At 38.3% G+C, this 17,149-nt stretch overlaps 1 protein-coding gene across 40 annotated transcripts in view; it reads right to left on the reverse strand.

Annotated features, from left to right (window-relative positions):
* Nucleotides 1–10,931: 10,931 nt before the first annotated feature.
* The window catches only part of ZBTB20 (zinc finger and BTB domain containing 20), a 472,123-nt gene continuing 465,905 nt past the window's right edge, over nucleotides 10,932–17,149 (reverse strand). For all 40 annotated transcript variants that reach the window (XM_079321883.1, XM_079321873.1, XM_079321857.1 and 37 more), the window contains one exon: nucleotides 10,932–13,714. In XM_079321883.1, coding sequence (XP_079178009.1) covers nucleotides 13,296–13,714 — 419 coding nt within the window. In that variant the 3' untranslated portion in view covers nucleotides 10,932–13,295. The remainder of the gene's footprint in view (nucleotides 13,715–17,149) is intronic.

The following is a 17,149-nucleotide window of genomic DNA, read 5'->3' on the forward strand; positions in this document are numbered from 1 at the left end:
ATTAGTCCTGGAAGTCTACTTGGTCAACAAGGAGATGGAAAATGAAAGTAATAATGAAAACCATATACTAGAATAAATATTTGGAGAGTCTTCCCTTGATGTTTATATCTTTCAAGGAAAGTCGCCAATGCAAGAATCTACAGAACTGTAAAAATGATATTACCTCCTGTTTTCTCTCTCTTTAGAAAAGCAGAAAATATGCACATATGAAATGAGTTTCTTAGAACATCACCATTTTCAAGATCAGTTTCTCTTCAGAGAATGAAAAAGAAAAGATACATGTTCAAAAAAAGCAAGATTTCTGGAATCACAAATGACTGACTGTCTTTTATGTAGAAGATATGTTAAAATAGTGTTCACCAGCTGATTATTTTGTTAGTTTCACTTTCCCTTAGGCAATTGTATCTGTACACACTGCATTCTAAAAGTACAATCTCTAGTGTGGATAATCTACCTGTTTGGTACCATTCTGTTCGTAAAACCACTTCTTAGCCTAAAAATATAAACTGTAAACTGTATAACATGCAAAATGAATTGAGGTGTTTAAAAAAGCATTAGGAAAAATAAAAGGCAACAAAGAAATTAAATCAAGAAACACATTAAACTAGTATTTATGCTAAATGAATTACTGAACCTTACAAAGGATTAGCAGGGAAAATGTGGAATGGGTATGCAGCCATTTAAATGATCTAGTATTCTCAGTGAAGTGAGAACACTCTCTACAAAAGTATGTATGATTCAGCATTCAGTCAAAGGAAAAGGCAAAGAGCATGGTCAGAAAATGTGGACCACTGAATCAGCACTCTGTTGCAGCAGCTAACTGGAATTAATCTGGGAAATGGCACTGTTTGGCTTAATGGGACAAAGCTCAGCTTTCATGTAATAATTTAGTTTTTTTACCTATTGTTTTAACATTGATAGTCTCCTCCTTGCCTTACAAATGAGTATACACAGAGTAATGAAATCACTACTGGAAGACCATAACTTTTAAACTGCAAGTAGAAAGAAATAGAATGTGGTAGTGGCCTCCATGTACGTGCAAATGGCAGATGACAGGAGACTGTTAGGAACACCTGCACTTGATAATTCCCATTCTTGAAGTTCTCATTTTAATACCCCAAGCTGTGGCATAAGTAACTCTTTCCCTCTCTTGTTACTTCAAAATAGCTTCATTGATTTTCAGTGACACAGATTTGCTCACTCTCAGTGAAAATAGTTGAAACTGATGTGACCATCTCTCATTTCTTCCAGTCTTCACAGTTAGGAGAAACGAGACAAAATGAATACCTCCTCCATAACTGTCATCCACGTGATTTTGTACATTTTCATTTAGGAGTGATATGTTACCCACCAAAGGAATGAAGGCTAGCTGAATTAGATGTACTTGAATTAGAAAAGCAAACATAAATTTCCATGCTCTCATAAGTTTGCACTGTAACTAATTTTGAACCAAGGCTTGCTGCCTGGGCCATCTGTTGCAAGGTGAGAATACAGAAAGGACACCCAAAGTCATGAGGCTTGGGTGTCAATCAGCTGTTCCTGGGCTATTTGGATCTAGATGTTGACATATCCCTAGTGACACCATCTTCAGCAGTTCTGTGGTGACAATTAAATTCCAGTGGGACTGACCCAAATTCAAAACCAACAGGAATGTACTATCAATATGGTAAAGGGAACATTCACATAGAAAAACTTAGAACCGAAACTAAACTTTCAGAGGTTGCTTTCATTTGAGAAAGGGGTGATCAAGTGGATAAGCAATGATCCTATTTGGAATATATTAATAGTTGTGGATGGAGGTATTTCTTATTAAATTCTGGCCACGTTCTGTGTAACTATACAGAGAACAATGTTTCTTCTACCCCACCTCAGTACAGAGGGTAATTTTAGGAAATCTTAAAACTTTAAAGAAACAGGATTCGGAAGGAGTGAAAGACCACTTTTGGCATCTTTCTCCAAGGCTAGGAATGGAAGAGGAAAAGTCTGACATACACTTTTACAAATGAACTAAAAGGACATCTTATAAGAGAGCTAATATATAACCTTATTTTTCTTGATTAATTGTTCTTCTGATATCAAAGGGTAGCAGGGAACAATCTCTAATTTTTTGTAGAGCCTAATACTGTTTTACCTTTTCTTTAAAAAATTACTTTTCTACATCTTACTACATAGAGATTTTAAAAAAGCCTGAAAAAAAGCTTCTAAAGACAATAAAGAAGCCAATAATATGCAAAAGCACAATAGAGCTGTAATAATTATTGGTAAATGCTTCAAATAGCTGCAGCAGTTGATTGGGTTGTGAATGATATATGTGAAAAATTATTTTTCTATGATTGTAGGCAGATGCAAAAGTTAAATGATTATACTATGTATATATATTGATATAGAATTGCTATATATATTGTGTACTGTATGTTCTAGCTTTCAGAAATACTGTATTGTAGTGTACTGTACTTAACTAAGCAGATCTAAATAGCAACTTGTCATTTTCCACGAAGTCACTAGTACTGTTAACAAAAACCAAAAAATCTATTTTCTCCAGTAAAAGAAATACATACTGTTACAGTCACAGACATTTTGACTATAGAGAGACAATGTACATTTAACCAAAGGAAAACCCCAAACCAAAATAAAAATCTCATCCGAAAATCAACCAGCCAAAACTGTTGCATTATTGTCTTATTCAAAAGGGGAAGGGATATGCCACCAACCTTAGAACAATAATATTTACTCACACTTTTATGACTGAAAATGAAAGAAAAAAGGGATCCCAGTAAAACTTTAATTACCCTTTCTGGAACAAGGAAAATCCCCATGTCAGGCAAAAGACTTAAAAGAATAAAATGCTGCTTTCAGGGCTAGCATGATACCAAAAATAGGCAGCTGTAGTTAAACATATTCTTTTCACTAAGTAAATGGGTGCAGAATGAGTTATAGAAATCCTGCAGCTCTCATGGATTACATACTGAATAATCATACTGACCAATTTTTTCTCCTCCTGAATATCTACTGATCTTCTAGACACACATGATCCTAAAAAAGAATTTGGCAAAGACCAAGGAAGAAAACATTACTTGCTATTTGATAGTTACTGCACATTTGGAATGGATAAGTCAATGAACATGTTTCAGAGTACGTGAGGTCGGGAAAGAGCTGTTTGACATGCTGCTTTGGAAACTAGAGACTTCAGACCTGGAATATTTTAAAGCTTATCAATATATTGTGCTGCTATTTAAAGGCTTGATGATTTTTTTACTGTTCTTTTTAAGGGAGCAAGCTGGCAGGTTATTTCACTTGGATTTTATTCCTTGTCAGGTAAACATGTTGAAATTCAATGAAATTCAAAGTGACTGAACTCAACAGTATTGTTTCAGGGCTGTCATCCCCCATGGATACCTCTCTCTGCTAGTGAAGCCTGCTGAGATGGACTGTTTTATTTATTTTGTGGCTAAATGACCACATAAGGCTCTGGGATACACACTTCAGGCTTCCCTTCACAATGTGTCCTCGTAAAAATATCCTGGACAAAATTTGGGTGTCACATTTTCAATGAGGGCAAGCATCAAATTTGAGTAAACATCCAACTAAGAGCATCTGGCTGAGAGAATGCTTTTTATGAATATATGTGTGCAGATATAGTGTATGAGTAGTGTACTTGATTTTCATTAGAGCCATGTACCAATGCTCCACAGTTAATGCTGTAATCCTTGTTTCATCTAAAGTATTCTCTGCATCTAAACCATGCATGTCCACACACTCAATTAGCAGCCTGTCTGTAAAACCAGGAGGGGATAACTGGCTCTCCCTGCACATGCACACATCCACATGCACACTCAGACATACAACTGCATACACATACCCACACACACAGAGGCCATATAATTTGAATTTACTCAAAGATCCCATAGGTACCAACAGCCTAACAAACAAATGATAGTAAAGTAAAGGCAGTTGAGTGAATGTAATCCTGTTTCTTGAATGTGATGACCCTTTCTAATCAAACATATATATTCAACGTGAGGGCTGAACTTCTAAGGAGGTTTATATGGTTTAATAAAGAATATGGCAGTATCCAGGTGGCAAAAAGAGAAGAAGCAAAGTGAAAATGTTCCTATTTAACATATAGATCTCAGAAAGATATCTGCCCATTTTGTAGGAAAAAGACCTCAGAAAGATATCTACCTGTTTTGTAGGAACAGGACACTGCAGAACCAGACTGTTGAGCACAATAAGTACCTAACTGAGCTCCACATGTTCCTCAAGTGCCACTGTGAACTTGGCAAAAATCATCAACAAGTCAACAGTAGGAAGACTGTAGAAGTCTGCAGTCCTGTGTGAAAAATACCTAAAGCAAGCAATGTTACACTGGGACCAGATTTCCAGCAGGAAAAGCTCCAGTGGGGAACTCATGAAAGCATATGGAGTACTGTAATACCTAAGCCCAATATGAAAGAGAGCATTTATGAGGGATGCTTGTGGTGTGGCTGCATGGCATGAAGGAAATTTTGCAGCTCAAAGAGGGCTCAAGTGCTAATAAAGTTGGCATGAGGAGTGAAAACAAGAATGTCCCTATGGGCTGAACTAGGTAGAAGTTCTCATATGTGATGGGATATTGGTAGCACTTTTGTTGGTGCAATGGTATGGTGGAAGCAGAAGGATATTTTTTAGAATATGATTTTCTTAAAAGGAATCACAACTAAACTATTCAAAAGAGCTATATTTATCTATAGTGACATGCATGCAATCCCAAAAGTGCCAATATTGGCTGCACTGACAGAAATTCAGTACAGAATTTGTCCCTTAAAAGTAGCTTCTCACTGGATTTTCTATCATGAATTTCACTGGCATTGGAGTCTGAAGTCAAGTCACATAGCCTTACCCCCATATTATTAATTTGACTTAGGAAGAACATTTACTCTCCAGTGTTTTACAGAGAGCTGATGCCAACCAATCAATCAAGAGTAGATAACTTTGAAAGAGGAACAAACTTGGAGCTGTAACTGAAGATAAGAAACAGCAGCAAAGTGCCATCCAGTATGAAGAGATCACTATGTCTCACTAATACTCCTTCTTCTCTACCCCTTCAAAGAGGAAAACACAATATATTTTGCAAGAAGGGAACATTTTAGATGAAACTTTGCTACATATATCAAACATAAACACACTTCAAACTGCTCAGATGTATCTCCATTTTAAAGCAATTGTCTATGAGGCTGTAGTGTATTCAAGGCTATAGTGCATTTACTTCCCGAGGAAGTATCTCAATGTTCCTTGCTTTTTGAAAAATAGTTGAGGACAAATGTATAAATTGGGGTATTAAAATACAGTTAACAAAGTATTTAGAAGGCTCCACAGAGGGATCTGGAAAGGGGGTTGAAGGGGAACCTTATCACTCTCTAAAACTATCTGAAAGGAGATTGTAGCCAGGTGAGGATCGGTCTTTTCTCCCAGGTAACAAGTGACAGGATGAGAGGAAGGTGTACCAGGGGAGGGTTAGATTAGATATTAGGAAAATTTTCTTGATTAAAAGGGAGGCAAAATTGCAACAGGCTGCCCTAGAAGTGTTCCAAACACGTGTGGATGTGGTGGGCTTAGCAAAGCTGGGTTAACAACTGGACTCGATGACCTCAGAGGCCTTTTCTAACATTAACGATTCTATGGTTCTGTGATTGGTTTGCTTACTTCATTGCTACACTCCTCTTCCTATGGGAAACATGAAGAGTTTCTTTGAGCATATGTGGCAGTACACAAAAATCTCAGTTCACTGACTTTGGGGAAAGTCAGTGAAGGTCATGTAAGTCTGGTAGTGGAAACTATGGTCTTATGTAACGTGAAGAATTGTGTTACAGCAGCTTATCTTGAACTGGCCTCTTTTGTTTTAAAAGGTATAAATGAGCAATTCTAGGGGAAACTGGCATTTAAAAACCATGACTTATTTTTCTCCTGATAAGATTTTGCTAGAATGATGTGTAGAATATGTTTGACTCCTTTTATTTTAAAATAAACCTAGAAACTCTTTAGTTGAGTTGCCAGTTGCAGCATGAATAGTGAATTAAAGCACATTATGGGTTTAACTTACTTTTTTAATCTTATTCACAGTACATGAGTAATCTCTGCTTCTATACTTGGTCGTTCTCCTAATTCCTGCAAGTCAAACACTACTGCAGAGGCTAAAATACAAAAAAAGATCAGCAACACTGCTAAATATATAATGAAAAAAAACCCGATTAATATTTAACTTTGCATTTTTTTCCCCTTAGAAACATAATTAAAAAATTAAAATTATCTAACAGTATCCTGTTAGATATACTGTCAGATACCCTCTCTAACTCAGAGAGGATATTTGTCCAGATACTGGCACATCTACACAGGGAAATAACTTTTTTGTTCACCAAAATTTCACATTTGTGTAACTCTGCTCTTTCCACCTTAGGTACTCCTGATTTATAGCAGAGGGAGAGCAGAAATAAGAACAATGAATGCATAACACTTTCTCTACTCTTAGAGGCACTAATATAATTGATTAGCTATTAGCACTGGGAATAATTAGACAGATATACACTAATACCTAACATATCTTGTTTCTCATTTACATATGTTCTTAGAAAAACAAAACAAAGATTCCCCCTTGTGTTGCCTTATAACAATAGGTTGAAGAGAGTTAAATATTCCTCTTTTTCAAACAGGTTGTGTCCCTTGTGGGCCAAATTTCTCTGCTAGGGATGGCATAACTCACATTTTTGTTTTGTCAGTTTGAAGAATATGCACATACCTAAAACTCACTCTGTATTTCCCAGCTTAGTGGTCTGTGAAAATATGGAAGCTCCTTTGCTCTGGCTGAAATGAAATGGATCACTGAGTAGCTTTAAAGGAAACTAGTTGAGAGCTTATTACTTCTTGCATGACAAATAAGATGAACAGCAAGAACACTGACTTGGCATGGCCAGAACCAGCCCCTGTGAATGTGTACCCAGAATAAGGTCACTTCCACACACTTATTGGCCATGCTGCAAACACTTGGCATTTTCAGCATCTGCCTCTCTGAAGGCATTTCTAGCTGCATTTGGTTTCTGTCAGTTGGACAGTCAAGTGCTGGGAAAGTTGTTAATTGCATTTACAAACTTAAGATTCCAGATGTAATGTATTATCTGTAGTTTCCCTCATAAGCCTTCATTCAGCAGAATTCTAATTGTTTAGGAGTCAAATGAAGATAAACTTCCTGGGAGAAGAGGAGGCTCAAAACCTCTTAGGGCCAAGTTCTCATCACTGTATACCTTCTTTTCACAGCCAGTATAAAAACCAATAGGGGAATGTGAAAAGCAGTTCTTTTGCTTCAGGCCAATCAGATACTGCTTCAGTTAGGCAACGTGCTGACTCTTTACTATCATGTTTATTCCAATGGCTCAGAGGACCTGGATGGTGAATTGAAAGGGTTGATTATCAAAGCCTAGTCTTTCTTGGCAGAACAACCACTAGGAGCTAATTTATGATATAATTGTAAAATATTATTTAATCTATGATATTATCATAGAATTACAGAATGGTTTGGGTTGTAAGGGTCTTTAAAGATCATCTAGTTCCAACTCTCCCTGCCATGTGCAGGGAACCTTCTGCTAGACCATGTTACTCAGAGTCAGATCCAGCCTGATCTTGAACACCTATAGCCCACACCTTCTCTAGGCAACCTGTTCCAGTATCTCACTGCCCTTATCGTAAAAAATTTCTTCCTAATATAGAATCTAAACCTACAGTCTGTCAGGAGGGTTATAGATCTAGGCATATGGAAGGTCTGATTATGTTTGAAATGGTTTGGGTGTTTCTGACTTTGGACTGGACTAAACACCTCTGCAAAGAGCATGTCTTGTATCTTCTCCCTATGGGACTTGTTTTCATTACTAAGGGAGACAGGAGATGCTGGGGTATTACTCGCTAAAGGCAAGAGACTTGTTCCTCTGTGAGTGATCAAGTACTTCAAGGTTGACTGACCTCAGTCAGTGGGGCTGATATGAAGTGGGGTGAGGATGGCATGTGGGCCATTATTCAATTCCCCTTTGGATGAAAAAAAAAAACAAAAGAAGAAAAATGGGGTCTACTTGGGCTCTTTGACCTTAGAACAATGGGAAAACTCATTCATTTAGAAAGCCAATTAAATGCCACCCTGCCCTGTTACCTTAACAGGAAACTTGAGTTTTTATTGAAAGTAACAGCATGTGCCAGAAGTGGGCCTAGTAAGAGCATGATGGATGTTAAAAGTGTCCTCAGAGCAGTTCCTGCAAAACACGTACACCTATTTCCCTTAAGAGAGACTATTAATATGAATTTTCTGAGAGGAGGGACCAGACTGAAATATCGTATTGCAATTTACAGACTGGTTACTGTGCTGTTAGGTTCCCATTTTTTATGTGCCTGACAGTACCCTGCAAGAGATCACTGTAGGAGAACCTTGCAAATGCACATATGCCAGACACACACATAGACATGCTCAGGAGCTACCCTCTCCTTGCTAATCAGCAGACACTGAGCTGTGGTCCTGCATTCCTTGTGGATTCAGCTTCCAGAGAGAGGCAAACCTCAGCAAAATGGGCAAGAAAGTTAAGTTTTGGTTCTCTGATTTGTGATTTCATATAATACAAGAGTAAGGGTGTTTCAATGAACAACAAATTAGACTTGAAAGCGAGTAATTTCAACAGCGTGGTAATTAACTGGAGGAACTCACTTCCACAGGACAGCATGGAGGCCACCTAAAAATGAATAAGCTAGATCTTTGAAGGACAATGAAAATTATTTGCCACAATATATAATTTTCATACGGGATAAAAAGTTAAAGCCAGAAATTATTATGTCTTAAGGTAACATGCCAATACATGTTTTATTTGTATTTATATGTATTTTATATGTAGAAATAACTAATGAGGATTATGTAATAAATCTTCTCCCTTAGGCTTATTGCTTTGTAATAATCCAACACAGGTTCTTCATTCAAATAATCTCTAACTTGCCACATGGCAGAGACACAGTACTGGGTGAGATGGACCACAAGGGAGATCTGCTCTGGCCAGTCCTACATTTTCAATTCACTTCACCAGCCTCAGCAGCAGTAAGAGAAGGCACTTCCCATTCACTCTAAGGCTTCCTTTATTGCACTTTTGCATTGCAGAGAGGCCTTGACTTGTAAGCTTGAATTTATGTTCTATTTAATGGCCTTTTTCATCACCAAAGCAATATAAAGAAAGCTTTAGGGAAAGTGAGAATCCAGCTCAAGGAATGCAGGATATTGCATGCTTCAACAAAAGGATGTGTGCTACAGTTTGTATTTTCTCATCTGAATCATTTCATCAGAAGTTTTGAACCAAGCCTTTCAAGAGTACTGAGATAAACTCGCTCAAACACTGACAGCAGCAGCTTCCAGATCACTTTGCTATTCTTTTTGCAAAGGCAAATTGTAGCAATATATGAAGCTTGAATATACCTATAACATTCAGATATTATAGTTTTTTCCAAGTAGCACATAGGTATTTCAAAGATGTGAGGAAGAATTGCCAAAGAGAACCAAACATTTTAAAAGATAAATGGGACTCGGTTTAAGTTTCTAAATTCATGGTGACCTGACAAACACTTTCAGCTACATTTGCAGTCATGCTGCAAGTTGCTCCACATTTTACAAGATCATGTCTGGAAGTCCAACAAGATAAGCTTATATTACAGGCAGACATTTGTGAAGACCTAGGCCTAAATTCTTTGACAAATGCTTTAGAATTCAATCTAAACACATTAGCTTTACTTTAAGAAATATGTCTATTTTTTAAAATTGGCATAATTCATTCATTCGTTCATTCATTCATTCATTCACAACTTATCTTTAATTCACTTCAAATTTATTAGACCTTATAAAATCTGCATTTCAAAGATAATGCTTTGATTTAGGGAAGGATGAAAACTGAAGGATTAAAATTTGGATCATATTTGTATATTGGTGGATGTAGACCCTGATTCTTATTTCCTGTTTACTGGCATATCTCCTCTGGTATCAGATGTATATTCCAGAATTTGCTACATCTTGAATACATTTCACCAGGTTTACAATGGCAAATTAAACAGCTTTTCCCCAGACCTCAGATAACAAATGAGCAGCTACATATTTGTAAAATGGGTAAAATTCTTCACTAGTTCCTCATATGGAAAAATACTCTTCTAAAGATTACACTGAAGATCTCAGAAAAAACACTTCTTTCCCCAGAGAAAAACTTTCAATCCTTTTGTCTAGGTTCACCTTTCTCATTTTCTTCTGCACCCTGGTCTCCAGAACCTTTATTTTCTGTATAGATTTAGTGTGTCTAAATGGCAGATATCAGTTCTCCCTCTCTGTGTCTTGGGCTTTGTCTTCTCACGTCTCAATTTACATGCTAGCATTGCTTTTACCAGTGAGGTTATTAGAACAATATTTGTTAATTAACTCATGCTCCTTCTCCAGCCCCTTGAACTACCCAAACAAGCTGGTAACAAGGAAAGACATTACCATATAAAAGACTCAATTGCTCTGGCACTCACGTCAAAGTTCCTCTATGCTGCGTATTGCAGCCAAGAATCTGGGCTTCAGCATTTAGGATCTGCTGAACAATACCTTGCAGGGTACAGAAAGATTTGGAGACTGAACCACCTGTCAGGTTTTTTTTCCCAAATAAATGGTAATGGAACATGCATAGAACATATGGATGAAGTTACCTGTACTGAATCACAAACATCGGATAGAGAAGCCGCAGTGTAAAGAACATGCAAAATTGTATATGGAGATCTACCAAGTCAATACTCAGAAAGTTGTCCAGCATAAAAGAGTGTCTCATGAGAAATGCTCAGTGTTCACAAGCAAAAAGTTTTGTAAACTTAAGAAAGCTTATTTAAATATAGACACAAGTAAAAGCTAAACTAGCAAGTTTTCTTTTTTTTCCTTTTTGCATATTTTTGTTAGGTGCTTCTTCTCTGCCTAAAATATGAAGTCCAGAGTGCAGTTGGTGTAAGTCCTCACATTGATTTCAAACAAGACAAAGATAGTGTCAAACACTGATCCAACTGAACTAAGGACCCACGCACTTTGGGAGTTGGCTTTGGGGGAAAAATTCTTACACAGATACACAGAAGACAACTAGGGAGAACACCAGTCCAAACACAATAAAACAAAATACAAAACACCAACATATATATGCAGGTCAGGAATCAATCTTTCACACTGACCCTACATTCCTTTCATAGCTTTGTCTATGCAGAGAATGTGGGATGTGGCCCTTCAGTCAGACTTTTTGCAAATGAAGGGAAGATTATTTGCAATGGTAACGTTTTAAGTTGTTTTGGCATCAGCACAAATTATCAGGGGCAGGATCAGATTCCCACACAAATATGGAAGCTCCCTAGTAAGCAAGGCAGGGATGAGAGAACAATACAGCAGATTAATTCTTGTCCAGTGACCAAAATGAAGGGAAATCCTAGTTATTACACACTTCCAAAACTTTCATTACTTTTTCAAAGAAGAAAGACTAGAGTTTATATCATCCCCAAAACCAAGGGAACATTACTAGAAAAATCTCTTTCTCAAAAGGAAATGTCCTTCAGCAGAAATAAATTCTGAGACAGAACCAAGAAAGAAACAACAGAAGCTTGGTAAGAGACGAAAAGAGAACCATGTAATGAAAAAAAAGTAGCAGTTCAAATGATACTGCAGGATGCACAAACACTAGTAGATAATCTCATAGATGACTTCACAGAGCCCCTCATCGACCCAGGTAATTCTTGATTACGTTAGAAAACAGAGAGAAAAATACTAGAAAAGAAAATTAAGAAAACATCCTTCCTCTTTTTCAAAATAAAAATCAAGATCATCTCCCCTCCCCCCCTCTATCTGGAAGCAGGTTAGCTAACCTTAACAGTCTCAATTTAAAATAAAATATATATTTTTATATATATTCATATATATAATAAAAGAGAAGATATTAGTGGCAGTGTATGCAAAACAAAAAAGAAAACAAAGAAAAATTACTTTTAACAATCTTACTTTTTTTGTTTTTTTACACAAATACTGTTGTAAATATATTAAAAAAATCAGCATTCTATCTGGTAAACGTCACTTTTGCCCCTCTATAAAATTTTGAATTTAAAAAGTCCCAACAACTCTTTTGTTTTAAATTATTATTCCCCTCCCCTCCCACCCTCTATTCCTCTTTCTTCCACAAGAATAAATCCTGATGCAACTTTTTTTTTTTTTTTTGCAAAGATTGTGGGAACTAACCCTTCTCTTGTACCTAGATCCATAGGTTGCAACCTCTGATATCTTTGATTTTCCTCTGTGTTTCTCTTTGCCTTCTGTGAAAGTCTCTCTTGATTGTGCTGAGGCCCTGCGCTCAGCGAAGACACTGAATAAATTACAAAAAAGCCACCGTTGCACGTTGTCTGAATCTTCTTGGTTTCTGCTATAAGGTGGTGGTGGTGGTACGAGAAAAGCAGTGGGGAGGGTGTGCCAGACAACCTGGGATGGAGCAGAATCCAGGTGAGGAACCTCTGACTCTTTTTCCTCAACCTGCAGGGACTCCACACTATCCAAGCCACACTGCCTCGCATTCCCCTCAGCCCTTTTTGCATGTTTGTGAATGCGTGTGTGTGTGAGAAAGCAGACACGTGGTGGAAACCAGCAGGGCCTTGTTTCCTCTGGTTGCTGCTCAACCAGAAGCAAAATATTCCACAGTTCTAACTGGATACTGTGAAGTCCAAAAGCGGTCAGCAATGTGAATCGTGTCCATTGAAACACTGCAAGCGGTGTACTTATAACGACAGTAGGCCTTGTAGATTTGTAATATATTTTGTTTTGTTTCTTTATTTGTAGTGCTCTTCACAAGTGAGAAAAAAGATTTTTTTTTTTTAATTATTTTTCTGTCTGTTTTTTTTAAATTTTTTTGTGGGTTTTTTTTTTGTTGTTTGCTTTTTGTAGTAAAGAAGGGTTGTATTTAGAGGCCAGTAGCTAGAGATCCAACCAGTGGAGCTCATAAAGCACTACCTGGCCTTAAGGCCACCATCCAAGGGAGGTTGGGAAAATTATTATTCACCCAGCCTCCGGAAATGTAATGTACCAGCAGGCAAAAAACAGTTCTTCATGTAGTACAAAAAACAACAAAATGAAATTAACCCAAAAAAGGAGGAAAATAAAGGTAAAAATGAAACAAAAATAATTTCTTAAATTCTAGTGCCATAGCTTTTTTTTTTGTTGTTTCTATTTTTGTTGTTCATAACAAAGAGAGAGAGAGAGATTCTACTTATCCGTCTGACACATGCATCCTCATGTGGTCGTTGAAATGCTCGATTTGGTCAAACTTAGCTGGACAGACAGAGCAGACGTACGTGGTCCCCTCCGTGCAGGCCACCACGCCGGCAGGGACGGCCCTCGCGCCGGCGCCAGCGGCTCCAGGCGTGCCGTTGGTGGCACTGTGCAGAGCCACATGCCTCTCCAGCAGGGTCTTGTGGGAGAACTTCTTCTTGCAGATGTAGCACTCGTAGGACTTCTCCCCGCGGTGGAGACGCATGTGCACATTAAGGGAGCTCTTCTGGGTGAAGCGCTTGTTGCAGATACTGCACTGGTAGGCCCTCACGCCAGTGTGTGTCACCATGTGTTTGATTAGGTAATCCTTTAGAGAGAAGGAGCGCCAACAGATGCTGCATTGGTGTGGTTTCTCACCTGCCCATTACCAAAGAGAGAGAGAAAGAGAGAGAGAAACAGACAAAAAAAAAAAAAAATCATAAAATTAAACCAGTTCAATGGAACTCTTCACAATAAACTAATGGTAGGTCTCACGGGGTCTCTGGAGAGGTGCTCTGGCTAACAAAGAGCAAGTCTGTTAATCAATGTCTTTTGACACACAACATTTTTTTGCAACCAGAGGTTTCAAAATCCTTTACAAAGGGGGCTGCCGGAATTCCCTATCCACACACAATAAAAAGGAGCTCAGATGATTTCTTCAAGTTCACATAGGTAGGCACTGACAAAGACAGGACTAGAGTTAAAAGATCCTGACATCTACACCCAGTTTCAATGGCACAGCCTCTCCTGTCTTGTTCCTCATGCTCATTTCTATACAGGAAGGTCTCAGCCATACTACTTCACCTTTCAATGCTTCCATTTCCTTACCAGCATGCAATAAAAACAGGGACAAAGCCAGTGATCACCAGACAGCTGACCTGGGCCAGAGTAATTTCAGTCAAATTGCTTTCAATTTCTCAGGAAAGGAGTGATAGAGATTGTCAGAGGAATCCAACACTTTATAAGAGGTTTACATTTGTTGCTCCCTTTTCTGGTCAAATGTCATAGCTGAAGCATGTATCAAGAGTAGCAGAAAAGGGAATTTCAGGACACAGAATTGCCTAGGCCAGCCAGCACCATGCAAAGGGCAACCTAACAGATAAATTTCCAGTGTAAGACACAGAAAACTTGAATGATTTGACTGCCAGTTAAATAAAATACCTTATGAGGTAAACTAGAGAGACAAAACACTTATGTAACCTTTCACACTGCCTTGTGTGCCCAGGACTGTTGTAAAACTTATTAAGGAAACTCGTATAACTGAACTCTGATCACATTCAGACAAACCAGTGACTACAAGGATGAACTGGGAAAAATACTTAGCTAAGCACATACACTGGTTTTATCAGACTACTCTTAAATCCTCCTCATCCTCAGATGAAAGATAAGGCAGTCCCATGTTTCATGGTATCAAGCAATGTTTTCATGATATGCAGCTGCACTGGTAGTGTAGACAAGAACCAACAGCCTGAATGCCCAATATTTAAAGCTACTTTTTTATGGCTTTCTGAACCACTTGTGTATTTCATGTGTGAAATTCATCATTCCCAAAGCTGTGAGGGATAGAGATGGCACCATAACTCTGTAAGAATCAAAATGATCCTCTCTTTCACTGATTGAGAAAATTATTTTCTCGTGGTTATTCTGCAATTTCTGTTTTTTTTTTTTTTTTTTTTTTTTCTCCACAGACATCCTGCTTCTCTCTTTTTACAGTCTGTTTGACACTGGTTTAAATCCTTAAGAGTTAATCTTCAGAGACCAAGACATGCCTGTGGTATTATGTAATTCACTCATTGTATAGTGAGATTACCATATGCTACTTATACTCAATGTTAAGAGGAGATAATTAAATGGCTTAGATGTGAGACCTACTTTTTGGTCTTCCCAAGTCTATGTTTCTTTTCATTTCATGGTTTGCATGTATGATGGTGACATCCATGAATGAAATCCACTTGCTGCTCTTCCTTGCACTTGTGAGGAGTTTGGCCCTACTTAATGAAAGACACCTGCTCAAAACACTAAGTCCTTACTTTCCTGATGGCTTTGCCACACACAGTGCTGTATTGTGTGTAGACAGGCCAATATGCTTGACATGTGATGTGGAAAATGATAGTGTGTCAGTTAGAGTAACATCTGATTAAATTACAGGAGGCTGATTGCATATATGGAGCTCATTTTTGCCTTGGGCAATGTATGTCCCAGAGTTTGTAATAAGTTTGTCTCCTCCACTCTAGACCCTGTTAAGACTATGCTATAAAAACACCTTTATTTTTCCCTGCTTATTTTTCTAAGATACACTGGGTTGTGGCTTTTTAATCTCAGCTTCAAAGCCTTTCTGGAATTTCTTCTCTCCAAAGAATTACAGAACTTTAGTTTTTCTTTTTTGTATGCAAATTTTTGTGCTCCCTTAGTGAGCACTGTAAATTCTTTATTCCCGTGATTCCCCATTTTTAAGTCAGAGAAAACTGCTCAGTGAATTAAACATGCATGTTCTTCCTTTTGATTCTTCATTTTGTATATGGCTGGTATTAGACAGCAATATGGGATGATTAGTATAACAGAATCATAGCATATCCTGAGTAGAAAGGGGGAAGAAGCAATGTCAGTGCCTGGCCATGGCCCCCTTTTCCAGCCCCTGTGCTCCTGATGCTGTAGGCTCTGTGGCTCTTGAACCCTAACCATAATGGATACTTGGTGCTGACACTGAGGTCATGGAATCACACAGTTGGAAGGGACTCCCAAGGATCATCAAAGTCCATCTCCTGGTCCTGCACCGCACCATCTTAAGAATCACACCATGAACCCAAGACCATTGTCCAAGAGCTTCTCAAATTCTGCCAGGTTTGGTGCTGTGACCACTTCCCTGGGGAACCTGTTCCAGTGCCCAACAACCCCAACCAAAAGGAGAACATTTTCCTAATACCTAATGTAAATCTGCCCTGAGACAGGTTCATGCCATTCCCTTGCATCCTACCACTGGACAAGAGAGGTTAGTTCCCACCCGTGCACTTCCCCTCATGAGGAAGCTGTAGGGTACAATGAGGTCTTCCCTCAATCTTCCCTCTAGGCTGAACAACCTAAGTGACCTCAGCCACTCCTCAAATGACTTCCCCATATCCTATTACCATCCTATAATGTGTGGAGGCAGCAATGTTGGTGCTCTGCTGTGATCCCTTTGGCATGTCTTTTGCAGTCTTTAATCCAGTGTGATGACATGTGGGGAAAAAGCAATGGTGCTTTACAAAGTGCAGACACTGCATGCACTCTAGTACTGTATTTCCACAATATTGTGAGAGTCTACACAGACCATGAAAAAATCAGACAGTAGTTTTCAGAAGCATAAAAACATACAGACATATAGAGGCGTTTAAGTTACTGAATTCTGTTCTATGATTAGACTCTTCCATGACTCCTCTTGGGAGCCCTCCAAATAGAAAGATTAATTCAAACATTTGCATCTCCCAAATCTCTCAATTTTTCTGCGGGTCTTTTCCAGAGCCACATTGCCTGGCTTCTTTTAACAGGATTAAGGAAAAGTCGTTCCCTGACAGTGGGAACAGCTGTATCTCTCCCCTCTATTTTTTAATGATCCTGCCCAGCACTAGACAAGGTAGCCAACAGACTTTCTCTGAGGCTGCACACATAAATATTATCTCCAGGAGGGTTTTCTGAGGCCTAGTTCTCTGTTGGTTAACATGAAATTACTCTCCCAGGAGCCAGTTAGCTCCTAAATGAATTTTGAAATTATTTATCTACCCAAATCTTTCCTTCCCAGCGCAGTTCATTTTTTAGGGCATTTTCAGACCCATACAA

Source organism: Erithacus rubecula, assembly GCF_903797595.1.
Source record: "Erithacus rubecula genome assembly, chromosome: 1".
Classification (NCBI taxonomy): domain Eukaryota; kingdom Metazoa; phylum Chordata; class Aves; order Passeriformes; family Muscicapidae; genus Erithacus; species Erithacus rubecula.